Genomic DNA, 23,199 nt, shown 5'->3' with positions numbered 1-23,199 from the left:
GGTAAGACTTGAGGGAGGACTGGGGTTCAGGCCCAAGCACTTAGAAAACTAAGATCTGGCTGAACAAAGGGACGAAGGGAAGTTATTTTAGGCAAAGGCACACGAATAATAGCTTAGAAATGGGCGAGCCTGGTGCTGAGGGACAGTCAAATAAGCCTGAGTGGGCTTCTTATTTATTTATTTAAAGATTTTATTTATTTATTCATGAGACACACACAGAGAGAGAGAGAGAGAGAGAGAGAGAGAGAGCGGCAGAGGGAGAAGCAGGCTCCATGCGGGGAGCCCAGCGTGGGACTCAGTCCTGGGCCTCCAGGATCACGCCCTGGGCTGAAGGCGGCGCTAAACCACTGAGCCACCCAGGCTACCCTCTTTTCTTTTTTTAAGATTTTATTTTATTTGAGACAGAAAGAGTATGTGCACACAAGTTGCGGGGTAGGGCCAGGGGGAGAGGCAGGCTCCCCACTGAGCAGGGAGCTCAACATGGGTCTCATTCCAGGACTCTGGGATCATGAAATGAGCCAAAGGCAGACATTTAACCAACTAAGCCACCCAGGCACTCCTGAGTCGGTGTTCTAATCACAGCTGACCTTTGCTTGTTTTTACTGAGACTTTTCTTTAATTTTTAATATCCCATTAGTTTAGTAACAGTACTTAATTAAACACATGATGTATAAGCTTTCCAATAATATTGCTTTATTTATACCTCTTTCTCTTTCATGGAACAGTTTTGTACAGATCTTTAAAAATATACCTACGTCGGGATCCCTGGGTGGCGCAGCGGTTTGGCGCCTGCCTTTGGCCCAGGGCGCGATCCTGGAGACCCGGGATGGAATCCCACGTCGGGCTCCCGGTGCATGGAGCCTGCTTCTCCCTCCGCCTGTGTCTCTGCCTCTCTCTCTATCATAAATAAATAAAAATTAAAAAATTAAAAAAATATATACCTACGTCTTTGATGATTAACATCTAACACTGTCATGTACTTTTAAATCTTTGTAGACTATGATTTTAAGTCTTCACAGCAGACAGTCCAAGCCCCTGATTTGGAAGGACATTCACTGGGACTCTGCTCAGACCTCTGTGGAGGTTTGAGGGAACGTGGCTGATGCAGGCACTTGACCACCTCTCCTCTGGGGAGTTGGGATCATTCACTCGAGGAAAGCCCGCCCTGCTGGGAGCCAGTCTCCTGCCAGTTTGTAAATAGCCCCGTTCCTAATTTATCTCACTCCTCTTTTCTGAGCCAGTGACCCAGATTCATTCCACTGGGAGGCCACACACAGGAGGCTGTACAGACAGGTCTCCATGTTGCCACGCCGGAGAAAATCACGAGCTGCTTAAAAATGGGGAAGATAATAGAAAAACCTCTACACAGGGGACTTATGGGCAACCAAACCTGAGGTAGTGACTCGAATGCCCAGATTATGCCAAGATACATGTAGGTCCACTGGGTTTGGCTTGTGCATGGAGGTGCAGTCTACTTTTCCTACCGCTAGATGGCAATCCCGTTTTAAAGCAAATTTTATTCAAGCAATAAAGCTGTAACTGTTTTCACCCCATCATGTTGTTGATGGAAAAAAAGTCTTAAAACTCTTGTGTCAGTGCGTATGTGGGAAAGCAGGGAATTTCAGAAAGCATTGGTGGAAGCCTTAGTTGATAGCACCATTTTGGAGGAATTTCGCAGTAACATTTACGCTGTGCACAGTGTGACCCAGCCCCAACAGGTCTGGATTTGATCATCTGAGAATGATGATGGTGGCTAACGTTTATTTTGTTCCAACTATGTGCCAGGACCTGCTCCAAGTGTTTACCTCATCTAATCCTCCCAGCTCTCAGCAGGTACAATTATTTCCCTCCCAATTTGCACACAAAGGTCAGGCACCTTGACCAAGGTTACAGAGCTCTTAAGTGAAGGAGCCCCAGTGCTCACCCTGCTTCCACTATATTGCACATGCCTCATGTACACCTGGACACACACCACACACACACACACACACACACACAGGAGGGTGCTCCCTGCAGCAGTGTCTGTAGTTGCAAAACAGTGTTAGCCTAACTGTATTAGTGAGACAGGAAAACCTGAGGGAATACTGCAGAGCAGTTTAAAGCCATGCACTAGATCTAGAAGTGGTCAACCGGCAGAAACAAATGTTGAGATAAAGTAAAGCAAGCAAAAATAAAAAAGGAAGCAAACTGTATATTATTCATGGAGACCAGCAAAAATAAAACTATAAAAGGATACACTGGAAAGATACATACCAAATTTATGATGGTGTCTCAGGGGTGAGGGAAATGGGACACAGCAAACAACAGACAAGGGCTTTTATCTGTATTATTGTCATATACCTGTCTCTTTGGCAAAAAGGTTAAAGCTCCAACCCTAATCTAATACAGAATATCATTTTATGATTGGATCCTCATAAGTGCATTCCTCAAACCTGGCAACTCTTATTGTCAAGCAACCACCAAATGTTTTACTCCATCAGGGGCATCTCCCCAAAGCACTTTTCTCAAGCTCCTGCTTACAGTGTCAAGCACTCGAGGTTCCCTACATCAAACTTCCTACTGCAGGCAAACCAGTAGGCCTCTGAGGCTGGAAAGAAGGTAGGGGGAGAGAGACAGGAAGAGTCAGTTCTGCCTTGTGCTGCTTAGTGATTGATTTAAGACAGTGGTTCTCCTTAGGGCACCAGCTCCAAACAATGAAGTGTTTCTTTTCAGGTAAAGTTCCGACTATTCCCTTGCTTCACTTTTTTTGTGTGTTGTGCAGGAGGGGAAGGCAGGTTATAATCAAATGTGTAATTGTTCAGGTGGAAAGACACTGTGATTCAAACAAATTACCCCTCTCCAATTCCATTTAAAGCCGGTAGGCAAATTGGTTACCTAGAAGCACAACGACATAACCAACTCTCTTCCTGTATTTACTAGAGTCAACACATATGAAACCAGAGGTCATACGTTGACAAGTTTTCCTAGAACTATAATAGGTTTATAGAGGTTAATGCTCTTAGATTAAAAGGAGATAATGGCTCTGAGCAAGAGGCCAGGTCTGGGGGTGAGGATGGGAGGGCAGAAGGTGTAAGTTTTTCGTATAAAATCGAAAATTGGTTTTTAGTGCTGGCAGGCATGGAGCTTTTGTCAGCTGCTGAATGCATGAAGAATGTAGAACTGCAGAGGAAAAGGGTATGTGGATAGCTTTGAACCTAATGGATTGTCTCAAAGCCCGAAATGGTAATACTATGTCCTATACTATGAGGGAGCCTCCTCCACAAAAGCAATTTCTACCTCCTTTTAAAAAATTTTTGGAGGCATCTGGGTGGCTCAGTTAAGCATCTGACTTTGGCTCAGGTCATGATCTTGGATTCCTAGGTTCGAACTCCACGTTAGGCTCCATGCTCAGTGGGGAGTCGGCTTCTCCCTCCCCCTCTGGCTTCCTCCATCTTGTGCTCTCTCTCAAAATTAAAAAAAATTATTTTAGAGAATCCCTCCTTATCATAAATCTTGTTTCATTTCACTGGAGTTTAATATGTCCTATCACTTAGGGGGAAAAAGTGGTACCCACAATTTGGTAACATACATGGTAATTCTTGAAAAGTTGTCTTAGAAACTCAGATTTGGCTTTCTCCTCCTAAGCCTTTCTAGGGAAAATAACTTTTCATTGACATTTCCCTCTTAAGAGGATTGAGATTTCTCTAATTGGTGAGATCCAAGGAATGTCAAGATTATAGTGAGAAACTGGTGTGTTTCTGTCTCTGAGAAGCCTGCCCAGGGATTAACTCTGGTTGGTCTCATACAACCCTGTCTGCCTGGTCAGACTCTGAGGGTCTTACGTGGAACTCCTCATGCCATTAGCTTGGAAGAGTAGGTACAAAGTGACAGGTCCAAGGTGCATTTATATGAACCCTAGAGACCTGTATTAAAATGCAGTCTTGCGGAACCTAGTCTCCTAAATTCTGGAGGGAGGCTTATTAAAAGCAGTGTGGAAAAATCTGCTGTTACAACTTTTAATGATCTCACTTGATTTCTGACTTTGGAAATTACAGGCTACATGAGTACCTGCTGCTTGAAGAGAATGCAGAGGTGTACAGTCAGTAAAAGGTCCCCCATAATCCTCCCTCCCATCTGAACCTTAACTCTCCTTGCCAGGTGACCCTGGTGGAGGATGCCTTCTTCTTCTTCTTTTTTTTTTTTTTTAAAGGAGAGAGAGAATCTTTTTTTTTTTTTAAATTTTTATTTATTTATGATAGTCACACAGAGAGAGAGAGAGAGAGAGAGAGAGAGAGAGAGAGAGAGAGGCAGAGACATAGGCAGAGGGAGAAGCAGGCTCCATGCACCGGAAGCCCGACGTGGGATTCGATCTCGGGTCTCCAGGATCGCGCCCTGGGCCAAAGGCAGGCGCCAAACCGCTGCGCCACCCAGGGATCCCAGGATGCCTTCTTCTTGTATGTGCTTATGTAGAACACACACCAATGCTCCTGGGCCAGTGGCAAAACTGTGAATTCTCAACTTCTAAATACAAAATGTAAACAATTTCCAGGTTTATGGGATCACTCTATATGTAACAAATCCAAATAAAAAGAAACAGAACCAAAGCCTCATTACTTTACTCACATCTTGTATTTTATTTCTTATAATAGCTAATTAAAGAAAAAATTAATTGTAGCACCCTAGTATTCTAAGACCACAACTGTAACTTAAATGCTATCCCATTCCATAAAACAGGGAGCCTTTCCCCAAAGCTATAGTGGGGATTTATTGTGGGCATCTCAGTGACAACTAATACTTTTTATTACTTACCAAAAACACAAAAAGTATTGCTCCCCCTAGCTGAAGAATCTCACAAACGATACTTTTACTTTATGTACATGGCTCATGGACTCAAACCAGAATAGAGCTACTAAAATATCCATAATTATGAATCTCAAAACTGGGGTCTGGCTACTCTTGGGGGTTATTTACTGATATGCTAAGGGGATTGTCAACCACGTGAAAATGCTCCATTTTCCAGAGAACGATGTTTACTTAAGGCTAAAGAATCACATTAAATATGAAAAAAAAAATAAATTTTTTCAAAAACGTTAAATGAAAGCTTCCCCCCCCCTTCCCCAAATATATAGAAAACTTCAACATATAAAACTAGTTTTAGGAAACCACATTGACAGAAAGAGTAGGCCTATGTTCTCCCTCTACACATAGCCTGGGGGTGTGCAGACCCTTCCCTCCTGGGGTGCCCTGGGGAACTCCTTGCATGCCAAACCTCCCACCCTCCAATCTCAATTCAAGGACTGAGCATCCTGCTTGGGATACAGAAACTTCTAAGGGGGAGTCCCAGAGCCACCAGTGCCTGCTTGCCTTTTTCCAGGTAAGTGATAAACATTGCCTACTTGTGCTTCTTTCCTGTGCCCAAGTCCAATCCTTAAGATCTAAACTTTTCTGGCTTTCGAACTTTTTAGTTGTAATACATTTCAACAAATGCTTCCACTTGTGTTATGTAGCTCTTAGATCCTGTGGCATCTTTATAGTAAACAGCAATAGAGCTTCCCAAACATCACTCTGTCCCCTGATCTGGTTTCTGAATATTCTGGTTCTTTTCCTTCTGTGTATATTCTTCTAGTCGAAGAAGCCACTTGGCCCAGTACTGGGAACAGAGCTCAGTGTCCATGAAATGTGGGTGGGCAGGAGATCCATCTTTGTAGGCCACCACAATTAAGCCACACTGAACCTAGGAAGAAACACAGCGCAGTTCCAATATTTATAGTAGGATCAGAGTTGAGGTTCATTTCCTTCTTCCTCTGGGGCAAACTCAGAACAAAACAATCTACAGTAATATCTCCTGACTGTTTCTAAGAGGGATTGATGACAAGGGACACCAGGATATATAAGAACATATATAAGATGACAAGGAAGATATTGAAGATTGGACTGTAAACACTAAAGCACTATTAGCAATGACAGAAGGCTCACAACAGGGGGAAGTGCTTTTTAAGGTGGTAGAAAGACAAGGAACAGTAAGCAGTGGGACACAAACAATAAAAATCACAAGGAGTGGGCAGCCCCGGTGGCTCAGCGGTTTAGCGCTGCCTTCAGCCCAGGGTGTGATCCTGGAGACCCAGGATCGAGTCCCGCTTCAGGCTCCCTGCATGGATCCTGCTTCTCCCTCTGCCTGTGTCTCTGCTTCTCTCTCTCTCTGTTTCTCATGAATAAATAAATCTTAAAAAAAAAAATCACAAGGAGTTAGGTAGCCATAAATAAGCATCAAGCAAAGCTTTACATAAGTAGAGGTTCAGTGTCCTGACCTGAAAGCTGTAGTTGGCATCATTATTTATGGCACCAATATAGGCCACAACCTGCAGTGGGTTGTCAAATGTATTTCGAATATAAGGTTTCGGTTTCTCCGATGTCTTCCAATCAATCACACACAGCTTGCCCCTAAAGAGACACCAAAGAAGTCTTCATAGGTAATAGTTCAAACTGAGAAACTCTAATAGGTTAAGCATGTTAGGTATGGTTTACTACTTATCACCGAATGACTGTTGCTTCTCTTCTCCACTTTTCAAAAAGACAGCTCTTCTGAGCTTTACTTCTGAGGATTAGAGAAGTGTGATGTTCTCGTTCCTTTGAGCCCTATATTCAGGTCAGTAATGGGCCTGTCAGGGGTATGATGGGAAGTGCTTCCTGAAGTACACTGGTGAGAACTACAGGTATGGCCATGTGGAAGTGCTGAGGAACTTTTCCACAGTCCAGTTTCTAAACTTGTCTTAAAATTCCTTTGGACCTCCATGGCCTTGTTTCCTTTAAGAGTTGACATGGGAATTGAAACTATGTCTATCACTATCTTAGTTGATCTCATTTAAAATATCTATCGGGGTGAACCACAATAGACCAGTAGCAGAGTCCCCATCACAAAGGACAAAGCATCATGGTGCTTCAGAATTTCTGTTGCTCAGAAATCAAAGCTGAGATTCAAATCTATCAGCATTTAATAGGCACCAATTATATGCAGAAATACAAATAAGAAGACCTGGTCCTTGCCCTAAAAGTTTACACACAGGGTAGGGTGTCTTACTATGAAGGATATTGGGAAAATAAAAAAATTCCTGCCACTTTCTAAAAAAGTCAAGCAACTAGTACATTCCTCTTCACTACCCCTCTCTTGGTAGGATTTTATCCTTGTGAAGTGCAGCTATCAGAAGGATCACAGGGTGAGCAAACTGATAACTGGTGACTATCTGTTCATTCTGGCTTTCATGAAATTCAATTTCAAAACCATTTTAGAGGGATATTTTGTACAAAGTATGCACATTACCCACCATCAACTTGGCTCTAGAATTACAACTTATGCAAGGTATTTTATAAAGTCAACCTAGAGTAGCACTGTCTAGAAGAAAGAAAATGCAAGCTATGTATGTTATTTCAAATTTTCTAGTAATCACATCAAAATAGGTGAAATTTTAATATTTTATTTAACCCAACATACCAAAAATATTATCGTTTCATTATGTAATGTAAAAAAGTTATTAATGGGATACTTTACATTCTTTTTTGTACTAAGGCACTGAAAACTATTTTGTATATTTATACGCTATAAATGTGGCATACTTTAGATTGGCCACACTCAAGTATTTAATGGCCATATGTGGCTAGTGGGTGCCCTCTTGGACAGTGCAGGTCTAGAGGTAGTTTTATTGGCTTTGTCAAACTTTGCAATATTACAAAACAATTACAATCTATGCAAATAAAGAGAAGGCCCCAGTATCCCTAGGACGCTTCTTAATTCTCAACCTAAAATATATCAAAATACCCTAAAAATAAAGATTTCTTACACGGACCACTGTTTCTTGCAATATATTATAACTTGCAGAACTTAATAATGTGGAAAAGAGATTTTAGTATTAACCCAAATTAAAATCGCACTTAGTTCATAAAAATGAAAAGATGCTCAGCCTAACTTAAGTCAAATGCAGTCGAAACCACTGAAGTCTTGACAATGTCAATAAATTGTGTTTAACACTGTGTCATTAAAGGTGTGCCCAAATCAGCACACTCACACCTGGGAAAAATTAAAGTGCTCATACCCTTTCATCACCCAGCAATTTCCCTTTTAGGTATGCACAGAGAGCAATGGTTTGATACCCTGGGTGCAAGTGACAAGTGCCTGAGAAATTTAAGTATTCCGATCCTGGCCTATTTCAGACCAACTGATCCCTATATATTTTGGTAGATATATATCATCTACCAAAACAAACCAACAAATGAACCAGTGCACTTGCCTACAGAAAACTCTCACAACACTGTATATACGGAGCCATGAACACTGCTACAGTTTGTAATTGTGAAAAACTAGAAATAAACTGAATGTTCCCAAAAGGGAAATGGATATGGCTCATTAATATAAAGGAATACCAAACAACAGTTAAAAAGAGAGGACAAGGTCAAAATCATCAGGCTAACATTTGTTGAGTATATCGTATGCATTTTAAGTACTATACAGAGAATGTCTCATTTAATCTTTGTAACAATTCAATGAGGTAAGTCCTTTTATTTGTTTTATTTTACAGAGGAACAAAGTACAGAGAGGCTAACTAGCCTAAGGCTAAGCTGAAAAGTCAGAAACCAAACCCAGCCGGCCAGGCTCTAGAGCCCAGTATCTTACCAGCTTTGTGATACTATGCACAGAGAAATGTCTATATATTGTGACTCTCATAGACATGCAGGTACCAATACATGGTATTTTGTGTATGTGTGTTATAGTGTAGTATGTGTATGTAGAAAGTAGATTGGCAATGTGTTGGGCATGCATTATATAGTGTTGTGGGTGTATTTAGTAGTATAGGAAGTAGCCTAAAAAGATACAGTAGCAAACTTATCACAGTGATTGTCTTTGGCCAGGGAACTGTGAGAGGAGGGAAGATGTGGTTATGGTTACAAGTGTGTGAGCTTAATTTACAATATTAAAAAAAAAAAAAATGGAAGCAAATGTGACTGTTAATAGCTGTTAATTTTGAGTAATGGAAAATTATTAAAAGAGAAAAGGATACTGGAAATCTATATACTAATAAGGAAAGGCCTCTAAAATATTTTCAAAATGATAAAAAGCAGGGTTTGGAACTCTGTGTAAGTGGGGGTGGGGACAAATGATTGTACATACAGTCATAAAATATCTCAGGATCACAAGAACTGGGGTGCCTGGGTGGCTCAGTCAGTTAAGCATCAGCCTTTGGCTCAAGTCATGATCCTGGGATCTGGGGAATGAGGCCTGCATGGGGCTCTCTGCTCAGCGGGGAGTCTGTTTCTCCCTCTGCCCTACTCATGTGCTTGGGTGCTCTCTTCCTCTCTAATAAATATATAACTAAAATAAAATCTTAAAAAAAAAAAAGGATCACAAGAACTTTATTTTTAGGAGAGAGGGAGTGAGGGGGAGAGAGAGAGAGTCTTAAGCAGGCTCCATGTTGGGCATGGAGCACTCAATCTTACAACCCTGAGATCGAGACCCAAGCCAAAATCAAGAGTTGGATGCTTAACTGACTGAGCAACCCAGGTACTCCAAGATCACAAGAATTTAAAATCAGAGTGGGAGTGGAGGATTCTGGGAAGATGGAAGAGTTAGGAAGCACCAGAAATCTGTAGGTCCACCTAAATAATATGGCAATGGCAGAATGTCTGATATAATTATTGGAAATCTAGAGACTATTGAAGGTTTGGATTGTAAACTGTGGTTAATTTTGGTCAATTTCGGCTCTTAATAGCTACCCATCTCCCCACCCCTTCTCATGGGGCTGGTAGCTCTGCACACGATCCTGGAGCAGCATGCACACAACTTGTGGGAAGGAGAGTGGACAAAAAGGACCCCATTCTTCAAATGTCAAGGATCTGTGCGCTCATCACTGATTGATGTTTCTGTTCACAGAGAGTAGACCAGAGCAGGGTGGCCACTGTTACCGTACCTCCACTCACTGCAGCAAGCCCCTCTTCCTCCAGCTGAATGACTTCCAGAAGATTTAAAGGACCAATGCCCATTTTTTCCCTAACCCTTCATTTTTCTCTTCTTCTCTCTTCTTCTTCTATTGGGAATTAGATACTAAAGACTACAACATCCAAAAGCAACTGCACAGGGACCCCTGGGTGGCTCAGTGGTTGAGCGTCTGCCTTTGGCTCAGGGTATGATCCCAGAGTCCCGGGATCAAGTCCCATATTGGGCTCCCTGCATGGAGCCTGCTTCTCTTCCCTCTGCCTATGTCTCTGCCTCTCTCTCTGTGTGTCTCTCGTGAATAAATAAAATCTTAAAAAAAAAAACAAAACTGCATATATGGGGAAAATCAGAAAGTGTCTATGCATGTCCAGGGAAAGGCACAGGCTCAAAAAAGACCTGAGAAGACCTTACGCTTATATCTCAGGCTGATCCTTAGCACTGAGATAGCCTACAAGAATAATAAAACCCCGAACAAAAACAATGAACAAAATCCAGCAAACCGTAGGGTAGAGCTAGAACCCGATTTCCAGAGTTACATATTAGATTCAAATATCCAGGGTTTTTTTTTATTAAAATTTATATATTTATTCATGAGAAACACAGAGAAAGACAGAGATACAGACAGAAGGAGAAGCAGGCTCCATAGAGAGCCTGATGTGGGACCCAATCCCAGGGCCCTGGGACCACCCTGAGCCGAAGGCAGATGTTCAACCACTGAGTCACCCAGGCATCCCAAATAGCCAGTTTTCAACAACAAAAATCACAAGGCATACAAAGAAACAGGAAAGTATGTCCCATTCAAAGGAAAAAAGATAAATCAACAGAGATTGTCCCTGAAAAAGATGTGATAGATCTACTAGAAAAAGACCTTTTTAGTCTTAAAGATGCCCAAAGACCTCAATAAACGTAAATATATGGACAAATATAAAAGCGAGTATTATTGTAACGATTTTTTTTTAAAGATTTTATTTATTAATTCATAAGAAACACAGAGAGGAGAGAGAGAGAGGCAGAGACACAGGCAGAGAGAGAGGCAGAGATAACAGGCAGAGGGAGAAGCAGGCTCCACGCAGGGAGCCCAACATGGGACTCAATCCTGGGTCTCCAGGATCATGCCCTGGGCCGAAGGCGGCACTAAACCGCTAAGCCACCCAGGCTGCCCTAACAATGATTTGTTAACTCTACTTTTTATTTTCTACAGTTTCTTTTTAAACTTGAAACATGGAGAAAAATTTATTACTCTTAGGTTGGTTGATCATACAAATCTTGATCAGTGTTTAATGAAACATCAGATAGCACTGGTTCATCATGTTCTTCCACTCTGCTCAAGTGAGCTGCCCCATATCACAAATTTCAACTAGTGTTTGGCCAGACTCTGCTGCTATATCTCTCTATGGGAAACACCTTAGCTCTTTTTTTTTTTTTTTTTTTAAGATTTTATTTATTTTTTCATGAGACACACAGAGAGAGAGGCAGAGACATAGGCATAGGGAGAAGCAGGCTCCTTGCAAGAAGCCCAATGTGGGTGGGACTCGATCCTAGGACCCCAGGATCACAACCTGAACCCAAGGCAGATGTTCAACCACTGAGCTACCCAGGTACTCTAGCTCTTATTTTCTATACTCATTCTTATCTCCTCCTTTCTTTTTTTTTTTTAAATTTTATTTTTTATGATAATCACACAGAGAGAGAGAGAGAGGCAGAGACATAGGCAGAGGGAGAAGCAGGCTCCATGCACCGGGAGCCCGACATGGGATTCGATCCCGGGTCTCCAAGATCGCGCCCTGGGCCAAAGGCAGGCGCCAAACTGCTGCGCCACCCAGGGATCCCCTATCTCCTCCTTTCTTTGTTGAAGATTTTATTTGTTTTTTTGAGACAGAGAGTATGTAAGAGTGTGGGAATGGGTAGGGGTGGAGGGAGAGGGAGAAGCAGACAGGGATGTGGAGCAGGGAGCCTGATGTGGGGCTCAATCCCAGGACTTTGGGATCATAACCTGAGTCAAAGGCAGGCGTTTAACCAACTGAGCCAGCCAGGTGCCCCATTCATCTCCTTCTCTAATTGTTCTTGAGCTCTCTGCAGTTCTCCTAGGCTTTTTCTTGCACTTTCAACTCCAGCTGGAGTATCAGCTATTGCTGCTGAAATTGGAGCTCCTCTGACTTGAGTCTCTGCATCATTTCCTGCCCCATCAGAGCTAGTTCTCATTTATGCTCCAAGTTTTTTTTTTTTTTTGTCTCAGTTGCTCCAGTCCATTTCCTTACACTTGTATATCCATAATACTACACATTCTATTGGATCCACCAGGCAAATTCTTGCCACTTTTGCAAGACCCTGAGTTAGACATGTTCCAAAGTACTTTTGAAGACATACCGACTCCCTTTCTAACTTTTAACCTTATCCTACCAGTAGTATTCTGTTGCTGGCAATGAGAGGAAGGGGATGGGTGAGTGGAGGATCAGTGGTTTGTTTTCTACATAATATAAGAGATTAAGAAGCCTAAAAAAATTATTAGTTTATGTTTTGGGGCACATAATATATAAAGACAATTTTGTAACATCAATAATTGAAAGGGATAGGGACAAAGCTGTTAAAGGAGTTTTTGTATGTCAAAGTTAAGTTGGTACAAATTCAAATTACAGCATTATAACTAGGATGTTAAATGTAATCCCTATGGTAATCACAAGGAATATATTACAGAATATACATAAAGGGAATGAGAAAAGAATTGAAATGTTTCACTACAAAAAGGGAAACAAAACACAAAAGAAGACAGTAACATACAGGAAATGAGACAAAAGAGCTAGAATGCCTATAGAAAACAAATAACAAAATGACAGAAGTCTCTCCTTATCACTAACTACTTTAAACATAATAGATTAAACTCTTCAATCAAAAGATAGAGATTGGCAGAATGGATAAAACACACGATTCAACAACTACATGCTGTCTACAAGAGACACAAATACGGTGAATGTAAAAAGAGAAAATATTCTGTGCAAATGGTAACTGGAAGAAAGCAAAGATGGCTCTAACAGCAGACAAAACAGTCTTTAAATAAAAAAAGATGAGGCAAAAAGACATTATATTTAATAAAAAGGTTCACTACATCAAAAAGATATAACAATTATAGACATTTATGCACCTAGTAGCAGACTAGCAAAATATATGAAGCAAAACCGTCAAAATTGAAGGGAGAAATAGGTTTTTTTTAAACTTTATTTTTATTTAAGTAATCTCTACATCTAACATGGGACTCTAACTCCAACTCCAAGATCAAGAGTCACATGCTCTTCTGAATGAGTCAGCCAGGTGCCCCAGAAATACAGTTCTATAATAATAGTTGGAGATTTTAATACCTATTTTCAATAATGGATAGAACCAGACAGAAGGTAAGTAAGGAAATAAAGGACTTAAAACAACACAATAAGCCAACTAGATCTAATGGTCATATAGTTCTTTCTACCCAACAACAGAATGCACATCTTTTCAAGTAGACACAGGACACTTTCCAGGACAAACCATACATTAGGCCATAAATTAAGTTTCAATATATTTAAAAAGATACCACACAAAGTATCTTCTCTAATCACAAGATGAAGTCAGAAATTAATAAAAGATGTAAAACTGGAAAAAAAAAAAAATTTGTGAAAATTAACAAAATCAACCAAAGAAGAAATCACAGGGAAAACTAGAAGATACCTGGAGGTGAGCAAAAATGAAAACACAGCACACCAAAACTTATGGGACACAGTGAAAACAGTATTAGGGCAGCTTTATAGGAATAAATACATTAAGAAGCAAGGAAGAATCAATTCGACATCTTAACCTTACAACTTAAGGAACAAAAAAACCAAAACAAACAAAAAGAAGTAAATCCAAAGCATGTAGAATAGAAATAAAAGAGATGAGAAAAAAAAAAATTAAAAGAGATGAGAGAAGAGACAAATGAAATTCAGAAGAGAAAACCGATAGGAAAAAAAAAAAAAAAACCAACGAAACTAAACACTGTTTTTTTGGAAAGATCAACAAAATTGACAACCCTTTACCTAGATGGACTTAGAAAAAAGAAGACTCAAATTACATAAATCAGAAATGACACTGGGACATTATTACAAATTCTACAGAAATAGAAAGGATGAGAGCACTATGAAAAATCATATGCCAACAGGTTGGATAACCTAAATGAAATAAATTCCTAGAAACACAAAACCTACCAGAATTAAATCATGAAGAATAGAATATCTGAACAGCTCTGTAATTAGAAAGGAGATGTCATCATTAATCAAAAATCTCCTGGCAAGTAAAAGCTCTAGACTGATGACTTTATGGGGGAACCCCACCAAACATTGATATAACTAATAACAATGCTAAAACTTTTCTGAAAAAATTGAAAAGGAGGGCATTCTTACTCATTCTATGAATCCAGCATAGATTGAAACCAAATCCAGACAAAGATGCTACAAGAGGGGCACCTGGGTGGCTCACTTGGTTAAGTATCTGCTCCAGCTCAGGTCATGATCTCAGGGTTCTGGGATTGAGTCCCGCAGCAGGGCTCCCTGGTCAGCGGGGAGCCTGCTTCTCCCTCTCCCTCTGCCACTCCCCCTGCTTGTGCTCTCTCACTTGTTCTCTCTCCTTCTCTCTATCAAACAAACAAACAAGCAAACAAACAAATAAAATCTTTTTAAAAAAAGGCACTACAAGACAACTACAGAATACTAATCTTTATGAACATTGATAAAAAAATCTTCAACAAAATACTAGCAAATCAAATTCAGCAACATATTAAAAGAATTATACACCATGATAAAGTGAACTTTATTCCTGGAATGCAAACATGGTTCAACACACAAAAATCAACCAATGTGATATATACCTTACTAACAGAATGAAGAAAACCAAATAATCATCTTTATTGATGAAGAAAAACCATCTGACAAAATGAAATTCCCTTTATGAAAAAAATACTCAACAAGCTAGGGATTAGGAAAAAAAGTACCTAAACATAATAAAAACCCTATATAAAAAGCCCACAGCAAATATCATACTCCACGACGAAAGACTGGAAGGTTTTCCTCTAAGATCAAGAACAAGGCAACACTGTCTGCTTTCACTGCTTCTATTCAACAGCATCTGGATGTTCTAGCCAGAGCAATTAGGCAAGACAAAGAAATAAAAAAGCATCCAAATTGGAAAGGAAGAAGCAAAACTATCTCTGTTCACAGACGATATGATCTTTTATGTTAAAAACTCTAAAGAATCCACACAAAAACTGGTAGGACTATATAAATTCTGCAAAGTAGCAGGATACAAAGTCAACTACATTTCTATACATAAACAATGAACAATCTGGAAAGGAAATTACAAAAACAATTCCATATAATAACATCAAAAAGAATAAAATACTTGGGAATTAATCAAGGATCCTGAAACTTATACAATTAAAACTTCAAATCATCGCTGAAAGAAATTAAAGACCTAAATGGGGATCCCTGGGTGGCTCAGCGGTTTGGCACCTGCCTTTGGCCCAGGGCGCGATCCTGGAGTCCCGGGATCGAGTTCCGCGTCGGGCTCCTGGCATGGAGCCTGCTTCTCCCTCCTCCTGTGTCTCTGCCTCCTCTTTACTAGATAGGACACCAAAGGCACAGGCAACAAAAAAATAGACAAACTGGCTTACCCTCCTCCTGTGTCTCTGCCTCCTCTTTACTAGATAGGACACCAAAGGCACAGGCAACAAAAAAATAGACAAACTGGCTTACAGGCAAAAATTTTAAAAATTATGCATCAAAAGCCAGGATAAAGATAAGTCAGTCACAAAAAGGCAAATATTTTGATTCCACCCACATGAGGTATAAAGAGTCATAGTGACAGAAAATAGAATGGTGGTTGCCAGGGACTGGAAGTAGAGGAAGAATACAGTGATTACTGTTTAATGGGCACAGAATTTCAGTTTTAGAAGATGAAATGTCCTGGAGATGGATGGTGTTGATGGTGTACAACATTATGAATGTATTTAATGATACTCAACTATATACTTAAAAATGGTGAAGTTTATGATAAATTTAATGCCACATTAAAAATCTTTTTTAAAGAAAAGTTAGAGATGGGAGACTTAATTGCTTGGATTAACTAAACACATGTTATCTGTTAAAAATGTTTTTAAAATTTCTGAAACCTTACTTTTTAAAATGTTTAATGTTCATATTTTCAGTGTTGATGCTTTCCACTTAAAGAGCAGAAAACAGGGACCCCTGGATGGCTCAGCGGTTTAGGGCCTGCTTTTGGCCCAGGATGTGATCCTGGAGACTCGGGATTAAGTCCCACGTCGGGCTCCCTGCATGGAGCCTGCTTCTCTCACTGCCTGTATCTCTGCCTCCTCTCTCTCTCTGTGTCTCTCATGAATTTAAAAAAAAAAAAAAAAAAAAAAAAAAAAAAAAAAGCAGAAAACAAACATTGGTACTGTGGACAGCACTGTGTGAAGTGTCTGGTGTCACAAACTTCTTGTAGGCCTTGGGTAGAACGGATGGTATGGCCACCTTGGTTACAGGGCAACTAAAAATAGCTTATTGAATTTCTAGGCACATAGAGTTCTTCAGATATGAGGCAGCTATGGCACAAAACTGTTAGGGGGCTTGAACAGTTTCTAGATTAATGCATACATATTCTGTCAATTTGTTTTAGTTTAAATTTTAACTGGAGTTCCAAGAGTTACATTCACAGGTTTTTAACCTATCATGGTGTGTGGCTTACATCCTTTTTTCGGAATCTGGAGTATGTGGGAAAAATAGTAACACAGCAGCAATTTACAAACCACAGGAAGCTTAAGTAAGCTCAGAGTTCCTATGCACAGCAAACGCTGCATGGAAGCCAGGGAAAGAAATGATTTTCAGGGCTAACAGATCAAGGTGCTATTTTTAGGGAAATGGGAAAGAGAATGCAGAAATCAAATGGGATCTTTAAGAATTATTTGAGAGAGAGAGAGACAGTGTGTGCATACAAGTACATGGGAGAGCAGAGAGAGGGGGAGAGAGTTTTAACTAGATTCAACACTTAGCACAGAGCCCAATACAGCACTCGATCTCATGACCCTGAGAACAGGACCTAAGCACCTGCCCCTCCTGTAAAACCAAGAATTGGACACTTAACTGACTGTGCCACCCAGGTGCCCCAGCAAATTGGATCTAGTGGTTGGTAGCTTGCTTGGGGTTAGGGGAGGAGGAACATGCTGGATATTGAAAAATTATACCTTTTCTCCACCATACACACACTTTGATTTTGGAACACAGATTTACAAGAATTATGAGGCTCTTCCTCCTGTATCTGTCTTTACCTCCTGCCCCATACCCAATTCTTTTATAGTATCACATATGTTATTTCACATGGCTATATCTTGAAACAGCAGGTTAGAAGAAAAAATACTGTTTGACAGGCATCATCTGTCCTACCTGCATTAATTTATCTCCACACTTTGATGGAAAAAAAATTCTGATACTTACTGATACTCAGCCACACAGTCCAGTAGACCCACATATTTTAAGGTCTCATGTTGAACAGCGCTTTCCAGAGCTCGCACTCCACTGACATCTTTCAGAATATGCTGGACACTTTCAACATATCCACATTCAAGATTCTCATCTCTCTCTTTCAAGTCCCCTTGGGGTGAAAGTATGCTTTCCAAGGCTTTATGGAACCGTTTCCCTTGTAAAAATATGTCTGAAAAGAAATCAGGGGAAAAAGAAAAACAAACAAAAAGCTAGTACTAAAAAACAAATACTTAAAACCCTCTGAACAATAAAATTAGAAATTATATAAATTATCTTTTTTTAGATGTTTAGGTTTTTTTTTTTAAAGTTTTTTTTTTTTTTATTCATGAGAGACACAGCGGGAGAAAGAAAGAGAGAGAGAGACAGGCAGAGGGAGAAAGAAGCAGGCTCCATGCAGGGAGCCTGATGTGGGACTCGATCCTGGGTCTCCAGGATCAGGCCCTGGGCTGAAGGCGGTGCTAAACCGCTGAGCCACCCGGGCTGCCTCCATAAATTATCTTTAAGTGATAACTGCTAAGATACCACATTTTAGCCTCTTGTGAAGTCTAAGAATGCACTTTGAAAATCAAAGGGAGGGCAGCCCGGGTGGCTCAGCGGTTTAGCGCCGCCTTCAGCCCAGTGTGTGATCCTGGAGACCGGGGATGGAGTCCCACATCCGACTCCCTGCATGGTGCCTGCTTCTCCCTCTGCCTATATCTCTGCCAATCTCTCTCTGTGTCTCATTAATAAATAAAATCTTAAAAAAAAAAAAAGAAAAAAAGAAAACCAAAGGGATTAAAATGGTTTGAATAAAAAAATTAAGTTAAAATGAAGAATTTCTAGTAGAATTAGGCCAAAGCTACAGTTGAAGATCTGGGGATAACAAGACCACACGTAATGTATGGTACTATGAATTTAAGTATCCATTTTAGTAACTTAACTAGTTATGATAATTATTAGAAAGAAGGAACAGGGCTTCTGTTCACAGTTCTTTTTATGACTAACACTGAATTAATGAACATAGGTAGAGAGAATCTTTTTACTAATAGACAAGGAATGAAAATCAAGGCTTATACAAATTAAAAACAAATTGGATGTTTTGGGACTTGGGGGCAAGGAGAGGAAATATGTAACACTCCTCTGTACTTTTCGAGGGGACTAGAACAGCTTAAACAGTAGCTCTGTCCTGAAATTTTTCCTCATATGCTTAAAAATTTTTTTTGAGCGATCCCTGGGTGGCTCTGCAGTTGAGCGTCTGCCTTTGGCTCAGGGTGTGATCCTGGAGTCCCAGGATCAAGTTCCACATCGGGCTTCCTGCATGGAGCCTGCTTCTCTCTCTGCCTATGTCTCTGCCTCTGTCTCTCTGTGTCTCTCTTGAATAAATAAAATCTTTAAAAAAAAAAAATGTATAACTGACATGAGATTGTATTTATTTCAGGTATACAACAAAATGATTTGATATCTGTATATCCTCACTCTGAAGACAACACAAACAAATCCAAGAAATTCTACATATTCACTTCACCCTTGAAAAGGGAAGGAAACAAAGAGGAGGCACTGTGCTAAACAGTGATCTTGGCGCTTTCAAAATATTATTTAACTTTCAAACACAACAATCCAGCAAGATAAGAATCATTACTCCCAGTTTAATGAGTGAGGCCCACACAATATTCTTAATTTGCCCGAAAGCAAAAAAGGTAGACTAGCAGCCTGGCAATAGAGACCATGTTCAATTCCAGTTCATCATACAGCAGAGTGAGGATGGCAAAATTAGGGACCATCATTTACATACACACAGAAGCAGAGTAGGAAATATTCATGTAGGGAAAAAGACCCCCAGAAAATAAGGAAAATCTCATCTAATCGGGTAATTTCAAGCACATTACATTTGTCAAATACTATTTTACCAATATTTTGAAAGGTCAGTTCTTCTACCACTGGCAAAAAATTGGAATCACTTCTGGGAAATTTCTTGTGGACTTAAATGAAATTCAGCTAAAGAACTGAATTATTACACTCCAAATTTACCTGGCTCAATTGGATTATTAGCACATGAAAGGCCTACAAAAAATTTAAGACAGATGGAATTAAAACCTAAGTAAAAGTACAGTATTCATCTATAAACTAGCTTAATGAAGCAGAACACAAATATAGTCAAAACAGGAAGAAAACAAACTGCTTTATCTAATGCCAAGTAAAAAACAATTCATTCTCCACTGCAGGCTTAACCCTTGGCTGGGTCCTTCACATATAAGAGGCAACAAACATTGGAATCTAGATTATAGGATCTGCGAGATTGTAAGGCTCAGAACATTAAATATAACTGAATTTATCAAAGTAAAATTTAAAAGGCACAAGATTTATTGCAGATAGCATCAAGTCAGAATACTCATTCAATAAAAGGAATGAAAGTGAAATGTTTTCCAGTCCCAGCATTATAAAGTGCATAAAAAAATATTCCATTAATCTCCAAGATTCTGATAAACTGGCATGATGGATAATATTTCAAGATTAAAAAGTCACTGCAGTAAAAAACAAAAAATAAACCCAAGCCTTTTCCACTATGATCAACACTTAAATATAAAATCCAAGTCAGACTTTCTTATTCTTGGCAATCTTCAAAAGGTAAGCTGATGCTTGTGATATTGACTAAATGTTTCGAGAATGCCAGCTCTGGGCACATCTCTATGCTCTATCTAGCCTTTGGGGAGAGCAGGAGGACAGGAATTTATCAATACAGTATTTTGAAACCTGTCTCTTCTGACCTATTCATCAATTTAGTGGATTGTGACATGGTTTTTCTTTTTTTTCCCTTTTTTATCGTTTGGGGAAGAGCATGATACTAATCTTCCTATGACTGCCTCTTACAGGGGGGAAAAGTGATTCTGCCCATTTCTTAAAATTGATCTTGAGTTAACTGAGAAACACATCAGAGAAATCATCGAGATCAACAAAGTTGATTATATGGAAAACAACCAGTTTTCTCTCTGCTTGGGATAGTGGAGCACCTTCACCTTCCCAAAAGAAACTTTCTCTATATCAAGGGGGCCTCCAGAGTACTTTTCTGCTTTGTGCCACGGGCTACATACAAGTCCTAGGTTCCCAAAGTCCTAAGTAGGTTTCTGCCTTTACTTTTCTTCTCCGTGATCTCAGGATTCCACAAGTTTTGATAACCCAGCTTTAAGGAAATTCAAAAACAACTTCCCATGAGGAACCAATGTCAATTCTAAGTCCTAGAGGTACAAATAAAAAATGTGAGATGCCATTAAAAGATTTCATTTCATGTTGTTTAGAAAGCTTAATGGTTGCTACTTAACACCTAAAGGCAGTTAGCTCCTGCATAGATTCCTCCCTCCTCACAGCTGAGGAATGTTCGGACCTTGACCATTTTTTGCCATATCCAGGTGCTGTCTACATAAATACTTAAAACACGTGACCACACATTTACTGTATTACCCACAGTTTTTTCTAAGATGGTATAAGATAAGTGCATTTCTCTCTCTTTTTTTTTTAGTGCATTTCTCTTAAAATTAAAAGTGCTCTGTACAAACCACTAGGGGTATACGTACTGCTGAGAAGCATGGGGCTACGGATTGATCAATGTAAAACCTAGCTTTAACAAAAGACAACCATATAATCCTGAGTGGGACCAGCTAATTCACTTGTACCAACGGTCTTTCACCTTGTTTTTGAATGGAACCTGTTTAAAGGAAACTATTCTCCTTGCCTAACAAGTTAGTAAATTAGGAGTTGAAAGCTGAAGTTTATTGTTACTAATCAAGAGCATCAGATTATCTCAATTTACCAAAATCTAAATACAAATCATGTGTTCCGATTTATCGCTAGTGTTTAAATTTACATGTCAATGAGGATAAGTAGAGCAAGGGGTATTTACTACCTTCTGACTAGAATGCCTGGCAAACGAGTAGAATTCCATTATCAGGTGATTGATTCTTTTCCTTAAAGAAAACAAGCAGCTCTAATATTTAAGTTTGCAGTTCATAAAAGGATTTTCTACATCATTTGGCCAAATTACTTGCTCGCCGTGTTTCGGTTTCATCTGTGAAATGAGAATAGTATACCTATAGGGCTTTCATGAGGTTTTAGTTAATATGCACAGAGTGCTACTTAATGCTAATTATCATTTGAAAGCGCCTCACTGGTTCAGGTCAAAAAACACCCTTACTCTTTTGACACTGGTGCTCTATATTCTAGAAAACACAGTAACTATATAGAACCAGGACTGAGAAAATTACTTGAGGAATATTCTTCAAAGCCATCTTCTCCCAGTTCCAGAATCATCCGCTTTTTCCACCTCTCCAAGTAGAAAATCTGTTCCGATGTCATGGTCTGCTGAAGGATCTTGGTCACACTTGGTATCATATTTCTTTGCAGAGGGATTTTCAAAGGAATTGTAGGAGTACTTGTTGCATTTAGCTTTATTCTCTCTGGGTTGAAGAGAGGACACCAGTTTCCTGGAACTCTTGCTTTCTCATCTTGCTTTGGGGGCTTACACTTACTCACAGGGCCATACAGTAAATTATCTTCCTCAAACAAGGATTCTGGAGTCTGAGCGAGGCCTCTGGAGGACAAGACAGACTGTACTAAATCGGAGTACTTTCCTTGGTCCACTTCCTGGTAAGCGCTCACCTTTTTCTTTCGGCTACACGCGCAAGAAGAAGTGGAGAAATCCACATGGGCGGTTGGTTCTAGAGAAAACCTCCTTGAGCTTCTGAGCTGCCTGCAGATGGTCTGAAACGCCTTCATCTTTAGAAGCTTTCTCACTTCCCTCTAATCTACTTGCAACATCGAAGGCGTTTTAGTTTTGCAGTCCTATGAAAGAGAAAAATATTAGATACCAGATGTATTAAATATGTGAACGGCGAAAATGTAGCCGCATCAGGACAAGGTGCCTTCCACTGCATTCCATCAACATTTTTCGACATGTTTGGACAAAGCTATTTCCAAAGCAAAACTCTCTTTAAGAGCCCGAAGAGGGATCCCTGGGTGGCGCAGCGGTTTGGCGCCTGCCTTTGGCCCAGGGCCTGATCCTGGAGACTCGGGATCGAGTCCCACGTCGGGCTCCCGGTGCATGGAGCCTGCCTCTGTCTCCTGTCTCTCTCTGTGACTATCATAAATAAGTTAAAAAAAAAAAAAAAGAGCCGGAAGAACCAGCACTTGCTGAACGTGAGCTAGCACAGCTCGGGGCCAGACGTCCCCGGTGTTCAGTCCGCCTAGGCGGGGGGCTCGACGAGGGCCGCGCCGTCACCGTGTTACAGTCGCGGGAACTGAGCTCCAGAAGGGCCGCCCCAGGAAGGAGCGGGGGAAGGGGGTCAGAGGGGCCTCCCGCTCCGCCCTGCGTGCAGAAGCGCGGCGGGGCAGGACGGCCGGGCCCCTCGTGTGGAAGTCAGGCTTGGGGAAGAGACCGCTCACGGCCCGGGGAGGTACCTCAAAAGCCACCACACTTCACTCGACTTCCAGAGCGCCGACAGCCCTCCCGGGACCCGTCCTTTCCTCGGTCCCGCGCTCTGAGCTCGAGTTAGGCCCCGCCTAAGGGGCGGCGATCCCGGCATGCGCTGCGGCGCTCACGCCCCATCGCTGGCCTCTTCCTCACCACTGGAGACGCTCCCGCGATCCTTGGGGAGTCCCTCCCCTCGAGCGTTCGCGCGGGCTCCTCCAAATCGCGCCCTCACTCTCTCACGAGATCTTCTTTACGTCACG

The 23,199-nt window shown here is 40.7% G+C and overlaps 1 protein-coding gene across 1 annotated transcript; it reads right to left on the bottom strand.

Moving 5' to 3' along the window:
* Window positions 1-4,589: 4,589 nt before the first annotated feature.
* MGME1 (mitochondrial genome maintenance exonuclease 1) lies at window positions 4,590-23,119 on the bottom strand. Its single transcript, XM_041732644.1, has 5 exons — window positions 22,927-23,119; window positions 21,735-22,311; window positions 17,452-17,668; window positions 6,288-6,420; window positions 4,590-5,713 (listed from the first exon to the last, which is right to left on the bottom strand). Exons 2-5 carry the CDS (start codon window positions 22,243-22,245, stop codon window positions 5,540-5,542), a joined length of 1,035 nt encoding a protein of 344 aa, XP_041588578.1. The 5' UTR covers window positions 22,246-22,311; window positions 22,927-23,119; the 3' UTR covers window positions 4,590-5,539.
* Window positions 23,120-23,199: the final 80 nt, after the last annotated feature.

The sequence above is a fragment of the Vulpes lagopus genome, chromosome 18 (assembly GCF_018345385.1).
Source record: "Vulpes lagopus strain Blue_001 chromosome 18, ASM1834538v1, whole genome shotgun sequence".
Lineage (NCBI taxonomy): Eukaryota > Metazoa > Chordata > Mammalia > Carnivora > Canidae > Vulpes > Vulpes lagopus.
The sequence above is the reverse complement of the archived record's forward strand: the minus strand, read 5'-3'. Positions and strand labels throughout refer to the sequence as shown.

Coding starts and splice junctions, on each gene's coding strand:
- MGME1 (XM_041732644.1), bottom strand. CDS start 22,245: ATGAAGGCGTTTCAGACCATCTGCAGGCAGCTCAGAAGCTCAAGGAGG. Junction 17,669..21,734: donor CTTTGAAGAATATTCCTCAA/GTAATTTTCTCA, acceptor ATTTCTTTTCAG/ACATATTTTTACAAGGGAAA. Junction 5,714..6,287: donor ATGCCAACTACAGCTTTCAG/GTCAGGACACTG, acceptor GTTTCTTCCTAG/GTTCAGTGTGGCTTAATTGT.